The sequence below is a fragment of the Scatophagus argus genome, chromosome 23 (assembly GCF_020382885.2).
Source record: "Scatophagus argus isolate fScaArg1 chromosome 23, fScaArg1.pri, whole genome shotgun sequence".
NCBI lineage: Eukaryota > Metazoa > Chordata > Actinopteri > Scatophagidae > Scatophagus > Scatophagus argus.
In genome coordinates this window covers 1436238-1460698 of record NC_058515.1, presented here as the reverse complement: position 1 = coordinate 1460698, position 24461 = coordinate 1436238, and the positions used below count along the sequence as shown (strand labels likewise).

Genomic DNA, 24461 nt, shown 5'->3' with positions numbered 1-24461 from the left:
ACAAACAGTGCTGTACTATTACCCTACTGCTACTATTTTGTGGGTCCCACTTGTGCTGACAAAACAACATCAACCTGTCAGGAGAAGGGACACAAGAACACTGGTTGTAATTCGTGGTCACCAGCATCGAAATGTTGGAGGGATCAAAATGGCAAAAGTTGGTAGTGTATATCAAAGATAATCCACGATTTCCAGAACCCAAGGTTTCCCAGCATAACATTGCACTGTAAACAGACGGTTAATGCTTTTGACTTTAGTGGCTGATTGGTGTATGTGTACACAAAAGAAAATAAGAGACCTTGTGATATGCCACTTTATGGTGCTTTAATTAAAGCCACTATAAAGTAAGCTAAAGACTTACTTAGGTGCCATCTAGTGATCATAATAAGAATCACAGTGTATCAGATAGCAATGTGCCAGTTAAACAAAATAAAACAAAACATAATGCCATTAGCAATTATTCTAACTACTTCATATTTATCATTTCGTATAATGTTAAAGACAAAAATCCATGTGACGGTTTAGTTTTAAATCATTTCACCCTTTAAATGCTATTATTTTGTCAAGCCTGGCAATTACTGGAGAACTTGTAGGCTGAATAGCTGTGATTGTTAAATTCTTTTTAAGACTAGGACCCCAAAGCAGAGGCGTGCACACTGCCGAGTGGGAACAGAAGGTTCTTTTAGTCACTCTACAAACAAAATCCAGAACAAAAGCAGGCTGAGGGGGCAGGGAGCTGGCTGGCAGGAAGAAATCTTCTGCAGCATAACACAGGAGAATCTCTATTCAGGTAACACAAGAGCACAGCATGCAGCAGCAGAGCATAGAACAATCTGGCAGCAAGCAGAAGTGCAGGCCGGGCTTATAAAGTGGAGGGAATAGGCTGATAGGACTCAGGTGTGCCTCTGCTGCCAAACGGAGGAGCCAGCCACACCCCCTGCCACACACAGGCTCTGCAAAAAGAACAGGGGGAACAGAGAGAGCACAAGGAGAAACACGCAACAAAAAACATACAAAGCCAAGCCATAACAGTGATGTACCTAAAGATGCACTTATGTCCAAATGGGAGTCTGTCAAAGGACAGCACCGTCAGTAATGCTGTCATTAAGTTGTTGCAAAAAAAAAAAAAAAAAGTAACAAATTTGGGGACAATTACTTTAACTGTAGCCAAAGTACTACAACAGCCCTTTACTGCTTAACAGACGTTTCAGTCTGAGCAAAGACAGGTTTCCATTTTGCCTCCGGTTTCTTTTTGAAGTCGTGGAAGCCCAGCTCACCTTCTGATGACCCCACACATCGTCACGGCTTAACACAGAAGCTCCAGAGGACTCCTTGACTGATTTGTGTTTATTATTCAACAAGTTTAGCAGTTCAGCATTTGCACTCACACCTGTCATGACAAACAAGTGCAAACGTAACTGGTAATTTTGCAGTCAAGGATGACAAATTCCTACACAACATAAAATATCCATTTCTGTCAAATTGTACTGTTTATTCACATGGAAGCAGATTGCTATGGACAGCAGGTAAGACGCTCTCCTGACAGCTTTTAAATTTCTTTTTATTTTATTATTTCATTTTAATTTATTATTTATATGGTGCCTTTATAATGTATCTCATGACACTTTTCAAACAGAGGAGGACCATATTCTTTAATATTTTTAATATACAGAGACCTAGCATTCCACCACGAGCAAGCACTTGGTGACAGTGGTGATGAGTTGTAATCAGTTGGGTAAGCGAGAGAAATAATAATAATATTTATAATCATCATCATCATCATCATAATACGAAAATATGACAGCATAATAATAGTAGCAGTCAGCACCAAGAAGGACAACAGCAGGAGGTCCAGCCACAATCCATGGGCACCTGTGAGAGAGAAACACACACACGACGACTTTGGAGAAGATACCAAGTTAGTAAAATACATTAATGGGGCATGAATGTGTACGGAAGGAGGGGACAGGAGGAGTGAGATGCTCAGTGGATCATGTTTTTTAATTAGTGAGATATGTTCAGGTCTGCTTTATGAAGGAGTGAAAGCAAACACTAATGAGATCGTCCCTGTCAGTTCATGAGGTTTTCCAAACTAAACCATTAAATAGCTGTGAAAACCCATAGAACTAATTTGCTGATGTAGACAAAGGAAAAGCTCACTGGTCGGGCAGACCGATTGATGGGGGTTGATTTTTAAGCTACTTGGTAAATTTTAGAGAACAATTGTGGTTATTGTTAAAAGCGATCAACAACAACAAAAACACTGACAGTTGGTAGTGGAGGTGATATGAACCTATACCGCTTATCCGTCAGGGTCGCGGGGGAGCTGGAGCCTATCCCAGCTGACTACAGGCGAGAGACGGGGTTCACCCTGGACTGGTCGCCAGTCAATTGCAGGGCCAACACACAAAGACAAGCAACCACACACTCTCACACTCACACCTAGGGGCAATTTAGAGTAGCCAATTAACCTAATGTGCATGTTTTTGGTATTGTGGGAGGAAGCCGGAGTACCCGGAGAAAACCCACGCAGGCACAGGGAGAACATGCAAACTCCACAGAGAAGGGCCCAGGCTGGGATTCGAACCTGGAACCCTCTTGCTATGAGGCGACAGTGCTTGGATTTCAGATGTAAAATATAAAATGTGCTGCTTTCCAGTCTGAAAAGAAGAGACATTTCTTTTGAACTTGAGACTTTTGAACTACTGGTATTGATACCTGGCCCCACCTGATTTCATAAAGCCTTTCTGACAGAAAAAGCGGAAGCTTTATACTTCTCACAGCACGCCACAAACAGCTGCAGGTCAGTGGTGCTGCCACTGGAAACCTTGAAAAGAGAAATTTGAAATGGGAATACAGAATGCGGAAAAAAACACTTCCAAAAACACCTTTCCACTTCATGGTTCTATATTAATCAGTGTCAAACCCCACACTCTATATACCCTCTGTCTTTCACTATATTAACCACTATCTAAAAGCAATCAGTGGAATGGAGAATAAACCCTGATGGACCCTGTTTGTACACTGAAGGTAGTGAACACCACAAGAGCGGGTGCTACCAGAGATCATATAGCATTTCACTGTATATGGTAGTGTCTGAGCAATGATTTAGAACAATGCAAAAATTTAAATGTGAAAATATTTTTATTGATTAAGTCAAATTGTCTTATGTATTTCCACAAGCTGTTGCTTTGTCTAATGGATAGTCAAAGGTAGAAGTACAAAACAGCATTGTCTCCTGTCTCCTTAAAATCTGCATTTTTACCCCTTATTTCTTTTTCTTTATTCCTTTTTTTTACATTAGTTAGATCTAATGATGGGTAAGTAATATTAATACAGCAATTTTGTGTACTTTTTATACATGTGCATATAGTGATACATGCTAAGTATAAATCAAAACAAAAAAAAATCACGACCTTACCACATGTGCCCCAGAAAAAAAACAATAACCTACAACTACGAGAAGGTTTCACTTTGAGACCTGAGCAAACAATAGAGTTGAATCTTGATTTCTGACACTTAAAGTTTAATAATGCAGTAGGTGATTAGACACTGTCCAAGTGAAATCTTTAAAATGGGCTTTGGAGTCAGTTGAATTTGTGCTACAGTCTTAATGTAAGGCTCCTCATGAAACAAGTTCACTCTACCAAAAAAGAACATTCATTCAGCTGCCAAGTGTTTTTTTTCCACTTCACATTTTTTTTTTTTCCAAAGTGTCTTTCCTATTGTCTGGCAATCTTGGACTGTGAGGGGCTGCTATAATGCTGATCCGGTGAGATATTAATCCTCCTCACATTCAGCTCTGCAGCAAATCTTCTTGCCTTCTGATAAAAGAAGAGAGAGAGCTCCCGGTCTACTAGGAAATTGTGGTAGATAGTGGCGAGGCGGGTACACAGATGCAACTGAGACCTCTTGTTGCCCAGATCCATGGCTGCAGCGAGAGCCAGGTGGTAGTAGCCTGCAGCATCAAATGGGTCCTGCACATATAACAGAAAAATATACACTCCCTTAAAAAGGTACAGTTTAGTTAAATTATTGGTGATTATATTTCATACAAATATACAAACAGAAAACTCAACAATACACTAAGAGGTGCAGATTCCTGAGTCACATCACTATTGAGTCAAAATTGAGTTAAGAATGTCATGAAGAATGAATCTCAAAAACAAAAACACCCCATCTTCACGTATAATGACAGATTTAGGAGTTGCAATACAAAGTTTAGGACTTGGACTTGGTTTGGGTTGGCTGGTTCGGACTTATATATAATAAAAATAGAAATAACAGCCAAGACTTAACAGTTTTGAACTGCAAAACAGTAATGTCCCATCTTTGGCACTTTTTACAAGAATTACCTGAGACATAAGCTTTTCAATTTTGTGACTCATTCAGTAGGTTCACTGTGCCTGATGTGAAGGATGTGGTAGCAGACCCTGGGCATTTTTGTGGCTGTGAGCATTGCATTCTAAGGAAAATATCTACTTACTTGAAGCAATTTTATCCCAAAATAAGACTCTACTTCTCTCTACTTCTGTACACAAACTCATGTCTGTAAATAGGTTTTTTCTTCTATACACATTACTCTGAACAAACCCAGACAACTTGTGGATGCATTAGCTTGTAATACATAGCTGCGTATATACTGAACACATTTTTTCAATTTTTAACTTTCAGAAAAGAAAGCTCTCTGATAGTTACTGAGCCATCAGAAAATACAAATGCCAGAGAAGTTACTATTTGGAGACTAAGTGCTATGGCAGAGGAACTAAATTTCGACCATGGTTCCTCCATTAGAAACAAGCTAGCACATTCAATAGAGCTCCAAACCCAGTCAGAATAATAAATGGCAAAATCTTATTTTGGCAAGGATGCAAAATTCAGTGTTTATTATTACATATTTGGGGCTTTGTTTATTTTACATTTTAACATTTAATACCTTACCTTGAGGTCATAGAATATGATGTCCCCAAGTGTCTGGTACACCCTGACATAGTACAGTGTTTCCTCATCAAACACAAGAGGTGTTGGACAGAGGGACAGGGCCTTCAGGTAATAGTGTTCAGCCAGTTCATACTGGTCTAGACAGTGGTACAGAGAAGCCAGGCGGTGATAAGCCACTCGTTCATTCAGACGCTCACCTGTATGTAGAACCAAACAAAAAGGTGAGATATCGATAAGTTCCACACTGCTCGTGGCAGGGTCTATGGGTGGTGATGATGGTGATGATATTCTGCGCCTATAGGTTATTAGAGCGCCAGGGGTCTTCCCATTATACACTGAGCTTCATGGTTGGACCTCCTGCTGTGATCCTGCTCGACACCGACTGCTATTATTAATCTTTACTCATATTTCTACATTCTTATTGTCATTCACATTATGGCAATTACTGTATTAATATTAGTTATTGTTCCACTATTTCTGTTATTATTGCTTTTGCATCTCTGTCTGTGATCTGCCCCCCTCCCATTGTCCAACCCATCAAGGCAGATGGTTGGACACCTGCTCTGAGAATTTTACCTTTGACTTCTAGAGGGCAGTTTTTCCGCACCACTGTCACCATAGGGGAATGTTGGGTCTCTCTGTATTTGGTTTTTAGTATGGTTTAGACCTGCTTTATTCCATGAAAATGGTTGTCTTCACACCCTGACTTTAGAGCCACGATAAAGACAAAAGAATCCAAACAAACCTCTCTATGTGGCTGTTTTTAAGGCTTCCACAGAGCATTGACCTCAACTCCATCCAATGCCTTTGGGATGATTTGGAATGGAGATTGCGAACCAGGCCTTTTCAGCTAACATCAGTGTCTGATTTTGGACTATTTGTAAGGTCAGCCCCATACCACACTTGAATTCAATAATAAAGAAGTGTGTCCTTTGTCTGCATAGTGTATTTTATGTACAGGTATTTGCATTTTTTCTAGTCACAACAAAAAGTCAGTGGTATGGAAGAATGGTGAATAAAGAGTTTAACTTTTTAATTAATTTTGAATTTTGATTAATTTTGATTAATGTAAGTTGAAGAAAGACAGTATACTGGCCTTTTAACAGCTACCTCTAATAAGGAAGTCAGGACTCACAGGTTTCTGCTGCAGTGGTCATGGGCCAAGGAACCAAGAAATATGCAATTCTCTCACACTCATATCCTGCAATGCTGCTCAGTACATGCATTGGACACCAAAGTTGTTATTCTGTAGCCTACTAGAATATAGTTTTTTGTCAAGAATACCGTTGATGGTCCTATTGCTGCTGAAAATAACAAATAACAAATCCTATGCCATCTTACATGGTTTGTACTGGCTTGTGTGTTTCATTTGTTTTTGCAAGTTTGTATTTTTAACACTCCTCCTGTGACAAATGTGATGAGCCTGATCTAAGATCTTAGTGCAAATAAAGGTTTTTGGCAGGGATATGGCATGATTTGCAGTTTGTGATGGAAACATAAAAGCTCAGCTGACATGAACCTGGCTTTCTTCATTAATACTTTGAGATATGTAATTCCACAGACAACAGTAGGTTTATGTAATCTAACTGCATTATATACAAAACTTCATGGATTATATCACAAGTGACTGACAGAAATTATAATTATAACCATAAGTTGCTTTAAAAAGGGGGGGGGTGTATAATCATAAATTACAATAATAAACTGATAGAATTTTTTCCATACCTAGAGGTTTTCCATACCTAGAGTGATACTGATGTCCAGTGCAGTCTGAGCAAACTCCACAGCTTCCCCATACAACTTGAGACTGAGCATCAGTTCAGTCAGTTTATTACACAACCTCAGCTTGGTATGAACACTGCTGCTCTTCCCTGCAATAGGCAGTGCACGGTCCTACACAGTGGAATACACAGAGATACGTTATAATAGGCTTTAAGGATAGCACCAATTTTTCTTCTTTTTTTTTTTCAAAGTAGGTCTGGTTTTCTTAGTTTTGGCCATCATTCAAACAATAATATGGATAGGTATAGCACAAAAATGAAGGCCTAAGGTGGCATAATGGCTAAAAATTCAGAAGGTAGGACAAGATAATACACAATAATTGAGAATGTTTTAATAAAACATGGATAAATAGTATAAACTTACATCAGAACCAAATTGTTTGAATCGTTTGTTTTATTCAGCCTGTACCTTGTAGAAGGTGACAGCCTTGTGCTGGTCCTGGCAGCTGTTGAAGAAAATATCTCCTGCAGCTTCCAGAAGCTTCAGGGTGAACATGGTATCTCCTGTACTCAGAGCGATGTCCTGAGCTACCTGACAACACCATCAACAAAAATGCAAGCTTTCATTCACTCTGAGTTTTAATTTAACTGTCAAAGACTGTATAAAATGACTGCTAACCGAGCAGCTGCTTAGAGTCAAAAGAGTCCTGTTCATTTTCTGAAAAAACCTATTGATTCTAGTTTTTGGGGTGGAATTGCATGTACTGCACATACGGCATTTATCCCATAATGTTCATCAGTACAAGAATTGAGTCATGTCATATTCACCACTCTTTTTCTCAGCTTCTCTTCATAATACAACAGTGTTTTCAACTCACAAAAACTCAACACTTCTGTCTTCATAAGAGTCCCTTGAGGCACATTTGTGATTTGTGATATTGAGCTATAAAAATAAAATTCACTGCAGCAACAGAAGAGGACTCTAGCAATGTAGTTATTAAACTATAAAAGACCACATTTACTCAACAACTTGGTTAGAGAAACAAACACACTCCATCCAACAGCTCAGCTTTATCTATCTTTAACTATCCTCTAGCAATCAATTAATAAGTAAATATTTATAAAATAACCTCAATGTTTATTTTGAATTTTAAAGTTGAATATAAACCAAAATGCTGAATGTAAATTCACTCCTATTTTTTGATAAACATAATGAGAGAGAAAAGTGACTAAAGTGTCAGACATAAAATTCTGGTGATCCATTTATGACTTGTGAACATGTGAAAAAAGGTTTTTGGAAGAAGTATTTAATTTATAATTTGTTTTCCATCTGTGAAACAGGTGGGGGGCGGGCAAGTACAGTACCACATGTGTCCTAAAGTAGAGTTTTCACAAAATCAGATTTTCACTATTCAATTATCTTGACCAAAGGAATTCAGGATTAATATCATCGATCAATATTAATCAATATCGCCACAATATTTATAAAAGATTTTTAAAAAATTCTATCAGTCAAATTTATCTTTAGCAATTTGTGTGTTTTGTCTCTTTATTGACAAATTAATTCTACTCAATATATGAGTGTAGGTAGGCGAAGAGAGAATGTAACCATCAGTAAAAGGTGTACAAAAAGACCAATTACACTTAATGTTTAGCGAATAGGAAATCAGAAGAACTGATTTTAATTGGCTAGCCCTGACTGCAGATTACATACAGTACATTTCTCGCTATCTCAGTTGCCTCTCAGGGCTTCAGTACAACAATATATTTCATATTTTATTAAATTCAGTTGAAGTAGGTTCAAAATGTTAAAAATGAAGGAATTAATTCAAAATTTATTTTATTTTAATATACAATTTTCCAATATTTAAGAATAATTTAATACGTTTGCTGACTCTGAAATAAGCTTTGTGGCAGTTGGGCAACCGCACATGAACCTTCTCTTCTCAACCACTGGTGATGAGTATGACAATGTCAGACCCATCACCTAATTCCATCTATACAATGTACAGATGGAATAAGTGCTACAGAAATATACAATATGATCCTGAATTATTACTGAATTTATCAAGACAACAGTTAGAGTCTGACAACAGTGGAATTAGAGCAATAAAGCTAGACCTGAAGCAGCTCATAGTTGAGTTTCAAAGGTTTTGTTGAAACTGAAATAGTTGTGATGTCTACATAGCTGGCCTGACCTGAACATAAAGGTCCACCAGTTCAGTCTGGCCTAGCAGGTGGTAGATCTTCCCCGCATGCAGCCAGCCATATGCCTCTTTCTCCTTGCAGCCCAGATCGATGAAAATACCCAAACTGCTCTTGGTGTAGTCGAGAGCTGCCCGGTATGCCCTGAGAATGTAAAAACTTTAGCCCTGTTGATCCAAACTTCAAACGCAACATTAAACTCATCATTAACACCTCCAACCTAACAGCTGAGGTGATGTCATTTCAAAAGGGTTGCATGTTCATTTCTCTGCTGATAACAGGTTTATATATTTGTCCCACCTCAGAATTTTCAATTTCAATTTATTTATAAAGCACCTTATACAATCAAGGTTGTCTCTAGATGCTTTACAGAGACCCAGAGCCTGAACTCCCGAGCAAGCAAACAGTGGCAAGGAAAAACTCCCTTTTAACAGGAAGAAACCTTGAGCAGGACCCGGCTTGCAAGGGAGAACCATCCTGCTGATAGCCGGCTGGGTGAAGGGGGGGAAGAAGAGGTAGACAGGACAGAGAGGATGAAAGAGAGAGAGAGAGAGAGAAACATACATGCAGTAAACATCATAAATTACGAGGACAAACATGACAGGTTGTTATAATTGGAATTCTGAAGACTATATATTGTATGTATTTGTTTTTTAGAAGAAGATGTATCCACTAAAAAGACGCAGCTTTAATGGTTAAACCTTCTGTATTGTGTATAGGCCATATAAACCTTAAAAATAATATTAAAAAACATTTTATTTTTGTATTGAAATGGAAAAATAATGACATTCCAGCTCCACACACACACCTTTCTGTGCGTAGAGTAAGGTAGAGCTGGCTGATGGCTTCCATTGCATCTCCCTCCTGTCTTTTGTCTCCTGTGTGTCTCAGCAGCTGGACCTGATGCTGGCTGTAGATGATACACTGGGCCTGATCTGGACACTCACACCCATACAGATTGCACAGGTGTCTGGTTGCAGTGAGCTGACCTGGCAATTCAGTTAATTGAAAACAGCAAAAGTAAAAAAAGACAATCTTAGCACACAAGACAAAGCACAAGTGTACATGTGTGACTTACAATCTATCAGGTTGGCATTTATAGACAGCAGCAGAGCCCATTCATAGCATCCTTTCCCGTATTCCAACTGGTGCTGCTTCACATAGTGCTGTCCCAGCTCCAGCAGCACTGTGATAAAGTTCTCCTCGTGACCTTCTTCATCCAGCTCAGAGAAGAGCTGCACAGCCTCGGTCAGGTGTCCCTGTGCTAGTCCATTAGCTCCAGCTTTCAGACATAGCAGCCCTTCATGCGGATGAAGAAGCACAGAGTCATCTCACAGAACTGAAGAATCATCTGTTAAGACATTTACATGTACTAACTCACCTTGGTTAGCCTGAGCTACAGCCCAGTTTGGCATGTCCTCGTACTCTTGGCAAATGTCAACAGCAGACTGGTAGCTCTCCGCTGCCCTCCGGAGGTCGCCCATGCATCGAAGTGCCACACCACGCATATTGAGGACCACACCTTTGTGTTAAATTAAAAACATTTGCTTTAACAACAATGAAAAAGCGCGATTTTTTCCCCCTATCAGCTCACAGAGCATATTTTTTTGAAACATTCATATGTTTACATCTTTAAAACACTGGCCAATGTCTTCAGTTCTAGCACGCTTTGTGACTACAGTCCACATTAGTAAAAAGCAGCACATATTAATACTAAAAGATTAATCAGTATGCTTTGGTTGAATGGTGAACCAGGAGGTGGTTCTGTAAAATCAAATTAACCTTAATAATTGAAGGTAAAGGTAATAACTTCAGCATTCAACTGTTGCAGTTCCAAATTAGTAATTCAGATTACATGGTTAAGTGACAAAAAGTGAAAAAATAAACCTTTCAGGGTCTCAAGAGATTTGTCTGAGGAAACATAGTCTAAATGATGTTTTTCTGGCAATAATAGTAGTAATAAAGTAATAGAGCGCTGTTTGTATCTTTGGACTAGTATAGATGGCATGCTAGTTGGTTGTGAATTAACTTCCTGTGGCTCCATAATTAGTGGAAATTTTTACTTGCACCAGGACTTCTCACTGTTTTTTAAAAGCCATACAAACCCACAGACCTTCCTGAGGAGTAGTGCAGTGCTCTGGCATGGAAGCTAACACGGAGTCCAGAATATCCAAAGCAACATCTGGTTGATTGTTATCAATGTGAAGCCATGCCAGCCAGATTAAGGCACTGTTTCTCTCTGCGACAGAAACGGATAGGTGCTGTGAAGGCGGATTGTTGATGAGAGTAAGCATATGGCGGATTGCGTGTTCAACCATTCTGTGCTTGTAAAACAGTTGGCAGAGACAAACAGTGAGATGATGACTCAAAATATGGTATTGGTCAAATTCTTCTCCACGGACTCTGATAGAAGAGAGGGCTTGGTGTAAATATAAAGCCACTTGAGATGGGATGGAGGCTTCTTGTTCTGTGATCCCATCCAGTTTGTTGACACTGTCCCAAACTAGAACCATACTGCTAAGGCAGTCAGTCAGGGTAGCAGAGGGCTGCAGAGAAGCTCTCCTTGCTGAACTGACACTGAGGTGGGGAAGCTGGAGTTCGCTGTAGAGTTTTGCCAGGGTCAAGTATCCATGACTGGGAGAGAAGCTCCATGGTATTTGAGCTTCAGCAGACAGAACAAGTAGTCTCTCAAGATAAGGAACAACCTGAGCCCCTTCAGCATGAATCCAGTGGTGCTTCGCCAATAGGTGACAAGCCCAGGCCTCTGCCATTTTGTTGTGACAGAGAACAGCTTTCCTGAGGATGTATTTGAGAGCAGAGTTGTCCTCTAAGATTTCCAGGCAATCTGGGATTCCTAGTAGCAAAGCAACAAGTCGCTCTGTCAGAGCAAAGAAATTTTCTATATTTTTCTGCAAAAGATAAATGGCAGCCAGGTTGGAGTAGATGCTGGCCAACAACCTGAGGTCGGTGAAGCCTTCTCGTGGCACGCTGAGGGCTTCCTCAAAATAAACCCGGGCCTGGCTGAATTTTGACCTTCCAGCACAGAGCTTACCCAACAGGAAGCACAAACGAGTCTGTGACCAAAAGAGTTGCTTTTTCCTGGCTGTTTCCCTAGCAACACCCAGGAAAGCAATCAGCTCATCCTCATCAGAGTGACCAGTGAAGGCTGAGGAGACAAGGAGTTCAGAACTCAGTCGGTACAGGGCGCCAAACTCTACTTTATAGTCTTGTTCCTTCAAAAAAGAAAAGAGGGGGATGAACTTCTCAGTGCTGTTGTTTCCTTCTACAACTGGGTGGACTGTGAAACAGGGAGGGGTTGGGTTCTTTGCCTCTATAGCCAGGACCAAATCCTCTGGGGTCCTGTTCATAGTCACAATGGGATCTGAATGATCTCTCTGATCAAGAATCCTCTGAATATGTCTTTTCAGTTCAGACTGCTGAATATCAACTTCGCTTGACGAGCTGACTGCAACAATAGGAAAAAATGATGTTGACATACAGAGAAGACGGTAAAATAAATAAAACACATCTACATGACATTTGGATAGCAATACTTACATGATGTTTTCTTGTCAATGTACTGGTAATTAATCACATCTGAGATGAACAAGGAGAAAGTACCAGAAAGAGAATGAGAAAACTTGAAACTAGATAATTCATTCAAGATCACATTACATTTTTAAAAAGCATTTTGAGTTAATAAATCAGAAATGGTCCACCTCATTACTAAACTTCCTCCTTGAATCCAAGAGCCTATTCACACTTGGTATTACCATGCTTATGGTGTGGTCCATTCACAAGTGGACAGCTCTAAGCATGTCAGTTAACACCTGGCATTATAATGCATCTCTGTATTTGTCTCTGTGATCACTTGTGATTGGATCTCACTTGACTGCAAATAAACACATACTTGCCCAATGGCAGTTTTTATTTCCCCCTGTACAAATAATTTCATTTATTAGCAGTTATCAAATAACAACGACTTAAGACTTAAGTTCACTGTTATCTTAAATCTCATGTGCCTGCCTCAAACTTGTGATAAACTACATAATACACAGTTGGAGTTCCACCCACGTCCCCTAACACTACCCATCTAAACTCCAGTTTCCAGGATAAATAACACGTTCTTTTACCTCATATACGTATTTACCTACTACCAACAGGAGCATCTTTTATTTTGTATACCTTGTTGGTTTTCTTGTAAATCAAAAGTCTCATAAGCACTGTTGCTGCAAGACATTGCATTTTCTTGATTTTACCTGGAAAATACAAAACGCGTTCTTGATTTACGCTTTACAAATGTACCGTAAACTCAAACCTATCTGTAACAGAGACTGAAGAAAATGGAGATGGGAGATCTCTATGAATCAGTGTGACCTATGAGCCCAACTGCAACCTCTCTGTCTCACCCAATTTGTAGTTATCACCAGTATCATTGTAAGATTTCTTCTTCAACAAGGCAATCGTTTCCTTTATGACTTTGTCCTCTTGCTGACTGAAGAAAGTCCTGTTGTCTCCATCCAAAAAAATATCTGTTGAGCTAGACAGGTGACAGAGAGTAGAACGAGGTGCAGCGTTGTCAACAGCAAAGTAACTTAGGAAATTAGAATTAAATAAAAGTAAATTTTAATGGTAAAATTGAATACATGTTTTGTTATGGTACTTAACACAGTATTGTTGGTGATACACTCACTTGTAAATGTCAGCAGATGGTTTCACCAGGCTTGTCTTTACCAGACCTACTTCTCCTGTTGACTCCTTCCTCCCTGTGAACCAATCAAAACAAGACACCAGAAGTCCCACAATGATGATGCGATCAGCAGGTGCCATGCTTAGCTCATCCGGGCCCTCAGCATCATACTCCACTGTGGCCACACAGGTTCCTCTGGCTGAAAAGAAGGAATGAGGAGGATAAAACGAAACTAGATATCCCATAGTTTTCTGCAAGGTTTTACGATTTTAGGCACAAATTAACATTAAAATATCATTGATGAAATCAAAAGTGATGTTCTTTACAACCCCCATACTTTCATTTTCATCATGGTTTCCTGTTCTATTGTCAACGGAAATTTTAATTCATCTTTTTTTCAATTTAATATTTCAAGTTAGAGCACTGCTATTAAACCTTTTTCATGGGTTTTAGTAGAAAAGACAGTCAAAATAAGATTCCTGAAAGAAACTGAAGTGGCAATTAAAAAGGGGAAAAATACTGAGTATCAGCTGAAGATTAAGTAAGATTAAGTATCAACTGAAATCCATATGCCAAATAAAAAGATAAAATCATCAAAGAGTAAGTGATAAAATGTTAAAAGTTGGTCGGGTCAGTTGAAGTGGAGGTCCGGAAAGAAATTAATACCAGTTTAAGATAATAAACTGATTTGTCTGATGAAATGTTGGCTGAAGTGTGCATTATGAAAGTTGACTCAGACGAGCTGAAGAAGTTATTTTTCACTCAAGGCAAAGAGCAGAGGTATCAATGTGATTGTAAATGCTGAAAGCAGATAAACTTTCACTTTAAGAATGAGAGATGAAAGCAGTAAAACCGTCTATTGATGAGTAAATGCTAAAAACACTTTAGCTGTGATTTAAAGATTGAGAGATTAAAGCAACTGAAATGTCATTCGACGTCAAACCACTGAAAGCAGTTGAGTCAAGCTGGAGTCGGACTAAGAATAAAGTTACAGTGTTTCTGAAATTATATCTGCTGAACGTATCCTAAATAGACTTTGCTGAACTTACCAAACTGCACAGGGAAGTCACAGGCAGGTTTCCCATCACCAACTAAAATGCTCTCTGCACCAGATTTGAGAAACCATCTGTGAAAAGACAGGATCTTGACCACTTAGCATGACATGACCTAATTTTTTTCTGCTGTATGGTCACAGTGACACATTACAGTGAGTCCAGTCTCATGTGTATGAGTGTGAATGGGACTTACTGATGAAAAGGGATGACTGGCTCAAGAGCAGGCTTGGGTGCAGTGCCACGGGATCCATCAGCCAGGCAGAGGACAGTCCACCCTGAGCCCAGGAAGGGAGGCTCAAACTGGGCTATGTCTCCCTGCTCCAGGTAGAGGTCACCTCCAGAGGTGGAGCTGTCAAACATCTGGTTGATACTACAACTAGCAAATAATGAGCCTGAGGACAACGAGAAAATTTGAATGTGTGGATGTGACACATCAACTTGAATGACATTTCTTTGTAACTTTTGTTGTTTTGTACAATTGTGACATTACAAAAAGACATATAATGATGATAAAATTAGGATTTGTTTTTTTTCCCAGTTATTTACTGATAGTGAAGTAGGTATTTTGGCATGGGCATGTTATGATCTGTGCATACCAAACAAACACACAAAACTGAAAATATTGCATGAAGGATACAGTTACCCAAAGATAAAAGAAATAGAATTTTAACAAATGAAACTGCTGCTGACATGAGGTTAACCTAGCATCAATAATACTGCTGATCATGTGTCTACTCATATTTAATGCCATTCATAAAATGGCTGTTGGGAAGTTTGGGAATTTTTCTGGTGGGCCGATTGATTGATTGATAAACCTCATTACTAGCTAAAAGATCTAACTTAAGAATAAAATGTTTTTTGCTAACCTTGGGGTTTAGTGATAGACTCCCACTGTAAGTTTGACCATTTATAAGGTTAAACTAGTTTCAGAAAGTTTATGCTTTATATTAATGCTAAAGTGTTTAAAAAAAAGGTCATCGAAATCAACTGTAAATGAGTAAAATAAACATGTTACTAATGATAATTTTAAGATAATTTTCTTTTAGACTACTAATTAATTCTTTTTTCAAATTATAGCTTATAAGGCATCATATTTGATAACCGACCCAGCAATAAAATTATCTGTCAAATACACAGTATTTTGCCATATTTCCACCAAATTAGACATTGTAATATTGCTAATGTATTATTGTAATATAATAATGTCTTAAGTGCTAATAGTGCATTTAGGTAAAAAGGTGTAGTAATGTGGAAGGCAGGGGATGCCAAAACGCAGTGGTACTGCATCTAAAAGCTGAGATGCACAACTTTTGGAGAAACACAACCTGACTTTACTCTGCAGTGGCAAACATTACAGTTTAGTTTGTCAAAACAGATACTGTCATAACAGCCAAAAAAAAGACACAAGCACAAATATTCTATAAGTCCTGCTGCTCCATGTTTCTGTAGACTGCTCTTACAGGGGAGAAATACTCTACAAACGTTTGAGATGGAGAAAGCCTCTCTGGATGAGATACTTTAAATGAGTGCTTTCTCCTTGTTACTATCTGTTCATCACTATTTACTACTGAGCTGTTTGTGACATTAGAGAAGATAAGTCTAGCCCACTTAGAAGGCATAATAATGTGCTGCATGATATCTTGTCAGTCACCAGAATTTTCCTCTATGGTTTCTGTGTGTGCCAGAACTATCCAATCCAATCCAATGGGAACTGTCCAATCCAATCCAAAATGCAGTCCAGTGTCCAAACTGCCAGTCCAGGTGACTTTCTTTACTGCTGTTGGCTTGGTTTCATTTTTCAAAACCAATGATAGCTACTGTATGAAAGGCTGTTGGAAACTGTGGGAAAAACTGAGTGGACAGCTGAGTTAAGATAATTTAGTCAAATAGTGGCAGTAATATTTTGCATTTTCTCTATGTTTAATGACACCGCTCTGTGCTATAAATGCTGAAGGTACATTAGCACTTAAGGATCAGTGTATCTCAGTCTAGCAGGCCTTTCATTTGCAGTGCAACTCAGAGGACTGCATTGTATCACTGACCTTCCTGCATGAGGATGTCTTTGTAGATAAAATTGAGAGTGTCCTCCTGAATGGAAACATCAATAGCTATGTCCTCTTCCAAAGAACTGAGCCAAAACTTCTGGTCAAACAACAGATTCTCCATACACCGACCCAAGAAACCTAGAGGAGAGGACAGAATGTGCGGACAAAAATGGTGGATGAATGAATCCAACAGCAGGAGTAGTAAGAGCCCAGCTTGGTGCAGGTGTCCTATCCATTACATTATGATGGCTTCATAATGTATCCATTACATTATGAAGCTGTATGCTTTATGACATTGAGCAGAGTTCAACTACAGTACAATGCTGATGTGAGTTTTTAACAGTTAAACGAGAGTTAGCTTAACTTAAATTATGCCTTATGGTTAAATCTCACTGTTACCAACACATATTTACAAATATTATATATATTTCAAACTTACCTATCAGGTAATATGTGGTGAACTTCCATATTTCCTCAAATGTTTTGAATGTAACAAAAATAGCTTTTTCTTCACTGTTGATGGAGATGAGATGAGTGGACAACTCCTATAGACAGAAAACAATGACATTTACAGCACGGCCATATCATGAGTCCTTTTGTTGAGCCTACCACCACCAAGCCAATAAACTGAGGTTTTACCAGCTGAAGGACTGGTGCCAGGACAGCCAAACATCAGTTCCCCTGCCTTCATTTGCATGGCAAAATAGCACAGTTTATTGCAACTCAGTGGTGGTTAGCATCTTTCCTACTTCTCCTCCTTCTTCTCTCTCTTTTCTTCCACTAATCTAGCTACACACCTCTTAGACATTCATAGCCACCTAAGTGTGGAGATCGTGTGGTAGAAGGTAAGGTTTTCGTCCGACGCCATCTCCTTGTTGGGCATATGTGTTAGACCATGTTGTTCCTCCTTTGCTCCTCACTCTCTTTGCTCAAACATCAAGGGTGAGCCTTCCATCTCACGTGACCCTGTCTGCCATCTTTGCCCTCCTTCTCTCCCCTTCACACACACACGCACGCATGCACACGTCTCGTTTCCATCACTTTTGTGAACATTACATAGACATTACCTAACCCTAACCTCAACCTAACCTTAAAGCAAGTCCATCCATCCATTTTCTATACCATGTATCCGTCACGGTCGCGGGGGAGCTGGAGCCTATCCCAGCTGACTACGGGCGAGAGGCGGGGTTCACCCTGGACTGGTCGTCAGTCAATCGCAGGGCCAACACACAAAGACAAACAACCACACACTCTCACACTCACACCTAGGGGCAATTTAGAGTAGCCACTTAACCTAATGTGCATGTTTTTGGTATTGTGGGAGGAAGCCGGAGTACCCGGAGAAAACCCACGCAGGCACAGGGAGAACATGCAAACTCCACACAGAAGGGCCCAACCTTCTTGCGGTGAGGCAACAGTGCTAACCACTGCACCACCGTGCCGCCCTTAAAGCAAGTCACGCAAAGCAATATTTAATGATTTATATTGTGGGGGCTTGCATTTTGTCCCCATAAGTACAGCAGCCCTCACAGTGACTATAAATGTAAGGTTTTTGTCAACATAATCACATCACACTGTGCATCACCAAAAGAACACCATGACCACAGTGAAGCACGGTGGTGGCAGCATTGTGCTTTGGGGCGAATTTTATTCAGATGGAACTGGGGCTTTAGTCAAGGTGGAGGGAATTATCAACAGTTTCAAATATCACTCAATGTTGGCACAAAACCTTGAGATGTCCACTAAAAAGCTGAAGATGAAGAGGAATTTCACCTTGCACAACAACAACCCAAAGCATACCTCCAAATCAATAAAAAAAATGGCTTCAGCAGAAGAACTTCAGAGTTTAGGTATGACCCAGCCAGAGCCTGGACCTGAATCCAATTGAAAATCTGTGGGGTGATCTGAGGAGGTCTGCACACAGGAGATACTCTCTCAGTCTGAAGAGTGGGCAAAGATTCCCAAGGCAAGATCTAGGCATGCTGATAGACTCCTGTCTCAAAAGACTGAATGCTGTCATAAAATCAAAAGGTGCTTCAACAAGGTATTAGTTTAAGGGTGTGCATATTTATGTAACCAAATCATTGTAAGTTTTCTATTTATTTATTGCCCGTAACAGATTTCAGTTTGTTTTTCAATTGAATTGTAGGTGGAGGTTGAAAAAGTTCTGAAGTGATTGATCTTGGTCTGGTCTTTACAGTATTTGTTGATAATTATATGACAATTAATAGTAATCTTTGTCTTTGCTTAACCAAATCTCTACTTGTGTACAACAATACTGACATGAATCAAAGTAAACAACTACTACTGCCTATGAAGGCAGAAAGTACCAATGATCAACTACTAAAAGGATAAATCTGTGAAGTATTATTTTAACTTAATATATCTATTTTCAACCCAAGATTTAAAACTATATGACAAATAGACGCAGTTTACAGAGGGAGAGGACTTTTTTAATATAGGATTTGTAACCAGGTGTGTGTGTGTATGGGCATGTATGTCTGTGTCTGTGTGGGAGTGTGTGTGTGTGTCATGAGCTGTACCTTGAATAGAGCATTGACCTCGGTGCTGTCAGCTTGCAGAACACGCAGTTTCCCTCTCAGCATTTCCTGTGACTTCTCGTCTGCAGGAAGACGCTCAGGACCCCTGACCACATCCAATAGCATAGGCAGAGCTGAGCGTGGAACACATCATGTTTATTATGACACCCTAAACTGTTCCACTCCCCATGCATCTTGGTCACTGTCCTTTATTAACCACATTTAAAGGGTCAGATTTTAATCTCTCAGTTATATTTATCAAATCAAAGATAGCACCAAAGTCTTGGGCCTCTTTTTGAACATTCCTAAGTAAGATTGTATATAAAGATGGACAATATAAGAGCTCCCCAAAAGTGAAGCCAAAACATCTTGACTGCCCCTTGTATCAGGCTCCAGACATTATGGTCCACTGTACTGAAGGCTGAGGTCAACAAGATTTAAAACTGGGCACAAAAAAAGTTAATTCATTTAACAGTGAATAAACTGAATAAAAACATTTAATATTATTCATTGAAAAATATACATCAATGATATGCACAGCAGTTCTGATGTTACTGCTACTTTGTGATGAATAGTTAGATGGCTTATAGGGTTACATTTCAACAATCAGACCAACTCACATACTTGACTAGAATACAAACTGGCAATGAGCTACCTATAACCTTATGCAGTGAGTTAATGATGACACTGTCAGAATGACTCACAGATTAATAAGTGACTTCACAGGAATTTACAGGTTCATAATTTCTCACATGACTTTTCACTGAGGTCACTTTTAGTTTTATGGGTCATATGTTGGGCTGACAGTACCACTTCACGCAATATTTCCAATGATCAAAATCCAGTAACTGCAATAAAAATTCAGTGAACAGATTTCTGTCCAACCTGATTATTAACCTTCCCTCTGCTGTACACAAAATAACTGCATCTTAGCAAACTCTACCCCATGATGAATCTCCAGGAATCTCAAACATCAATTTTTGTTACTTTGGCTTGGTTCCCAATATAGCAAAGTGGTGTGATGCAGCATCAATGGGCCATCAGACTCTTGCCACAACTATCTTTAGTTGCTACACCACATTTCTATCACTGAATGAAACGTTACAGTAATGAAAATGAGCTGGAGTAACAGGAAGATAGAAGGTGGGGTACAAAGTCCAGGTCTCTCACATGGGAATCCGGGATTTAAATCCAATCTATGTTGTATATGTGCCTATCCCTAATGTTCAAGATCTTACTTTAGCATGATAGCAAGACAACATTTGTTAATTAGCATAAAACACAAAGTGCAGCTGAGAATGTTTTTGCAACTTTGAATTCAAAATGATTAGCATTCATTACGGATATCTACACCATATTTCATGGCCATACATCCAATAGGCTTCATTTTATTCTGGGCTGAATAGGTTAAGTGTTAAATTGAATAATAAAGTACAGTAATTTATAAGTATTTTGGGCGATTTCAATATCCATGTGGATGCCTTTGCACAGCATTTATCTCTATTATATTCAATCAGCTTCTGTCAGTGTGTACATAAACCCACTCACTGTTTTAATCACACTCTTGACCTTGTTTTTACATATGGCATTGAAATAGAACATTTAATAGTCTTTGAACAAAGTCCTCTTTTATCTGACCATTGTTTAATAACTTTGGAATCTGTATTACTTGACTACATACCACCAAGAAAAACCTCCTATACTAGACACCTGTCTGATAGTGCTGTGGCTAAATTTAAGGAAGCGATTCTATTGTCATTTACTTCAGTATCATGTCCCGGTACAGCAGAACATTACAACACTAAAGAAAAGTCTGTGCTGCAAGCTCATTTAGGACAACAATTGACTGCATTGCTCCGCTAAAAAGGGAACACATAAAGCAAAAGAAACTTGCGTTATAATAATAATAAGGTTCACAAATTTAAACAAAATGCGCAAAAACTTGAAAGGAAATGACGTTCCTCCAAACTCACAGAATCTCGCTCATTCGGGAAAGACAGCCTTAGATTGTATAGGAAGGTCCTACAGACTGCCAGAGCAGCCTATTACTCAAAATTAATTGAGGACAACAAGAACAACCTCAGGTTTCTGTTCAGCACTGTAGCCAGGCTGACAGAGAGCCATAGTGCTATCAAGCCTTGTATGCCTGTAAGCCTCAGCAGCAACGACTTTATGACCTTTTAATGACAGGATTTTAAACATTAGAAACAAAATTCACCACCTAATGACCTCAGCTGGTACTGATCTACCATCAAACACCAGAGCCTTAGAAACAGCAGTAGAACCAGATAATTATCTTAACTGCTTTTCTCCCACTGACTATCATCAGTTAAATCCATTCATATATTCATCTAAACAACAACATGCCTCTTAGACTCCATCCCACCTAAGCTGCTCAAAGACATTTTACCCTTACTTGCACCTCTCTATTAGACCTGATCAGTCTGTCCCTGATAACAGGCTATGTACCCCAGTCCTTTAAAGTAGCTGTAGTCAAAGCTCTCCTTAAAAAGCACACACTTGGAGTCGCCAATCAGCTATGTGACTTTCTACATAGAAATAGCTTATTTGAAGATTTTCAATCTGGCTTTAGAGCTCCCAGCTCCCGCCTCTCTCTCTCTCTGTATATCTATCTCTCTCTCGATCGATCAAGGCAGATGGCCGCCCATCTTGAGCCGGGGTCTGCTCCAAGGTTTCTGCCTTCTGAAAGGCAGTTTTTCCTCACCACTGTCGCCAAGTGTTTGCTCAAGGGGGAATGTTGGGTTCTCTGTATTACAAAATTTAATTAAAGAGTTTGGTCTAGACCTGCTCTAATTGGAAAGTGTTGTGAGATAACTTTTGTTGTGAATTGGTGCTATATAAATAAACTGAATTAAATTGAAAAATTGAGGGCACACTTGACCAGCATGGCATGGACGCCACAGCATTTTGTAGTAACACGCCACCCCATCTGGTTTGCACTTGGGGGACCATCTTTTTTTTTTTTCCAACAGGACAATGAACCCAAACACACCTCTAGGTTATGTAAGGGCTATTTGTCCAAGAAGGAGAGTGATGGAGTACTGCATCAGATGACCTGGTCTCCACAATCACTCGATCTAAATCCAATTGAGATGGTTTGGGATGAGTTGGATCGGAGAGTGAAGGAAAGGCAGCCAGCAAGTACTCAACACCACTGGGAACTCCAACCATTCCAGGTGACCACCTCATGAAGCTGACTGAGATAATTCCAAGAGTGTGCAAAGCTGCCATCAAAGCCAAGATGACTACTTTGAAGAATGAAGAAAACAACAAAAACAAAACATATTCTGGGTTATTTAACACTACATCATGTTGACTACATCATTCCATACTTGTTTTGTCATAATTCCAATGTCTTGGAATATACAATGTTGAAAACAATAAAAATAAAGAAAAACCACTGAATAAGAAGCTGCGTCCAAACTTTTGACTCGTAGTGTGTATTAGTATATAGATAACATCATAGTAACTCCTTGAGCCGACAGGTATAATTGTAATCCATCAATTTAATTAATTAACACTATCTTTGGGATGAACCCCTAAATTTACACTTACAGAACAGGGCTACCTGCAATACTATGTTTTTTACTCCTCGAAAGTATACGATACCGTAAATGTTTGGTTTTTAACTCTCGGTTTATCGCAAATTACCTTTTATTGTCTTATGTTCTGTCATCAACTTTTAGCACTACGTGAAACGAGTAAGGTCTAGATTTGTTTTCAATATGTTATTAAAAACTGACTTTGAAATTCCTATGGTAGAAGTATAATATTAGTACAGATAGACTACCCATTCTGCTGTGTCGGTTTGACTTCTCCGCCACCTCCCGGGGCTGCTGGCCGTCTGCAGAGATCTTGTCCTGGTACCCGTGGCCATTGGTGTCTCGGTCCGACCTGGTTGACATGTCTAATACAACCGCACAGTATCTCCGTTCTCCGGTGATCAGCCAAAGCAGGAAACTTTTCTCCCACACTACTTGAGTCAGGAGTGTCAAGCTGACCACGGTAAGATCCTGGTGTGTTTTTTCAAAATAAATGTCCTGAGTCGTCCCAAAAAATGTATAACCTCACCGGATAAATGCACAAATTTCATCAAATGATATTATAGGTATTTTAATTTTACTTACTTGTGTCAATATTTTGGTCTGTATTTAGTTTTTTATTTAACTCAGTATTTCTCATGGCTATGGGAATGTATTAGAATCACCTGTTAATGGCATATTTACAGCAGTAGACTAGAAAATGTAGTTAAACAATTATAAAGGGCACATTCCTGTCTTATTTTGAAGTTACATTTGCTCAATTTCCCATATAACTATTGTTAACTTGACTCAAACTCGTAACTTCTGTACCTCACCTTATCATGTTGATTCCATTTGTGCTATAACTTGTTTTATTTCTTTCCCAGCTTATACGACATGTTACATATACGATTATCAGTAAAGAATTTCTAATTTAAATCCATTTTTTTCCCTCTTTGTTAGATTTATATATGAAAACTTCCTACAATCCCTCCTCAAAATTCAAGTGTGCTGTTTTCAGGTTAATAATCACTCACTGAACAAATAAAGCTCCTTCCATTACCAAATAGGCTCAGAGAGGGTAACACACTCCTACATTGTTTTAATTCTCTTACTTAATGTTATGTATTTTGTAAATATATCAACAAAGAAATAGCAGTAGTAGTATTTTCTTTCTATCATAAACATTCCACCCAGGGTTGCCCTTTTCTTTTGGTTTTATGTTCATTTGGGTCCATTTGTAAGCCAGAGTTTCCCTCAAACATCACAGGAACAGACTCAGCATTTCCTCCCCTACAGCCAGTTCCTCTGTCAGCTCACAGTTGCAGTTAAGCGGCAGCAATAGCGTTCATTTGATCTGAAAGTGGAACAAGACAGGAATTTATAACAGCAGCAAAGAGAACAACAGGGAAGGAGTCACAAGACAGATGATGGCTCAGCACTCATGTAATAATTCTGCAAGGTGTCTGAAAAGTCCAGTGTCATATTACAATTGCTCTTTTTATTAAACTTTAACTCACCACACACTAGTTGTCAGATGACTGAGTGGTGTAAAGTACAAGAGTTTTTATATTATATGCGAGTGTCAGTCCCTGAAAGTATTATCCATGCTGTATTTTTGTGCCTGCAAGTTCACGTTTTTTTAAACACCCTGCAATAAGGTTGCTTTTCAGTGATTTCATAGGATGGTCACTTACATAATGCTGCATCATCACTTGATAT

At 39.1% G+C, this 24461-nt stretch overlaps 1 protein-coding gene across 3 annotated transcripts; it reads right to left on the bottom strand.

Moving 5' to 3' along the window:
• Positions 1-3125: 3125 nt before the first annotated feature.
• On the bottom strand, positions 3126-23252 carry LOC124054615 (SH3 domain and tetratricopeptide repeat-containing protein 1). Of its 3 annotated transcripts, XR_006842426.1 has the most exons (19): positions 23009-23251; positions 19201-19331; positions 17097-17202; positions 16655-16795; positions 14806-15004; positions 14607-14683; positions 13561-13756; positions 13277-13407; positions 12426-12464; positions 10981-12333; positions 10249-10389; positions 9946-10167; positions 9676-9856; positions 8861-9011; positions 7132-7254; positions 6684-6834; positions 4942-5138; positions 3657-3977; positions 3126-3614 (listed from the first exon to the last, which is right to left on the bottom strand). XR_006842426.1 is itself a non-coding variant. In XM_046380806.1 (18 exons), exons 1-18 carry the CDS (start codon positions 23121-23123, stop codon positions 3723-3725), a joined length of 3909 nt encoding a protein of 1302 aa, XP_046236762.1. In that variant the 5' UTR covers positions 23124-23251; the 3' UTR covers positions 3126-3722. The 3 variants fall into 3 exon arrangements, 2 of the variants coding, with proteins under 2 accessions (XP_046236762.1, XP_046236764.1); XM_046380806.1 differs by having other exon boundaries at positions 3126-3977; XM_046380808.1 differs by lacking the exons at positions 3126-3614; positions 3657-3977 and having other exon boundaries at positions 5002-5138; positions 6667-6834; positions 23009-23252.
• Between the last annotated feature and the right edge of the window lie 1209 nt (positions 23253-24461).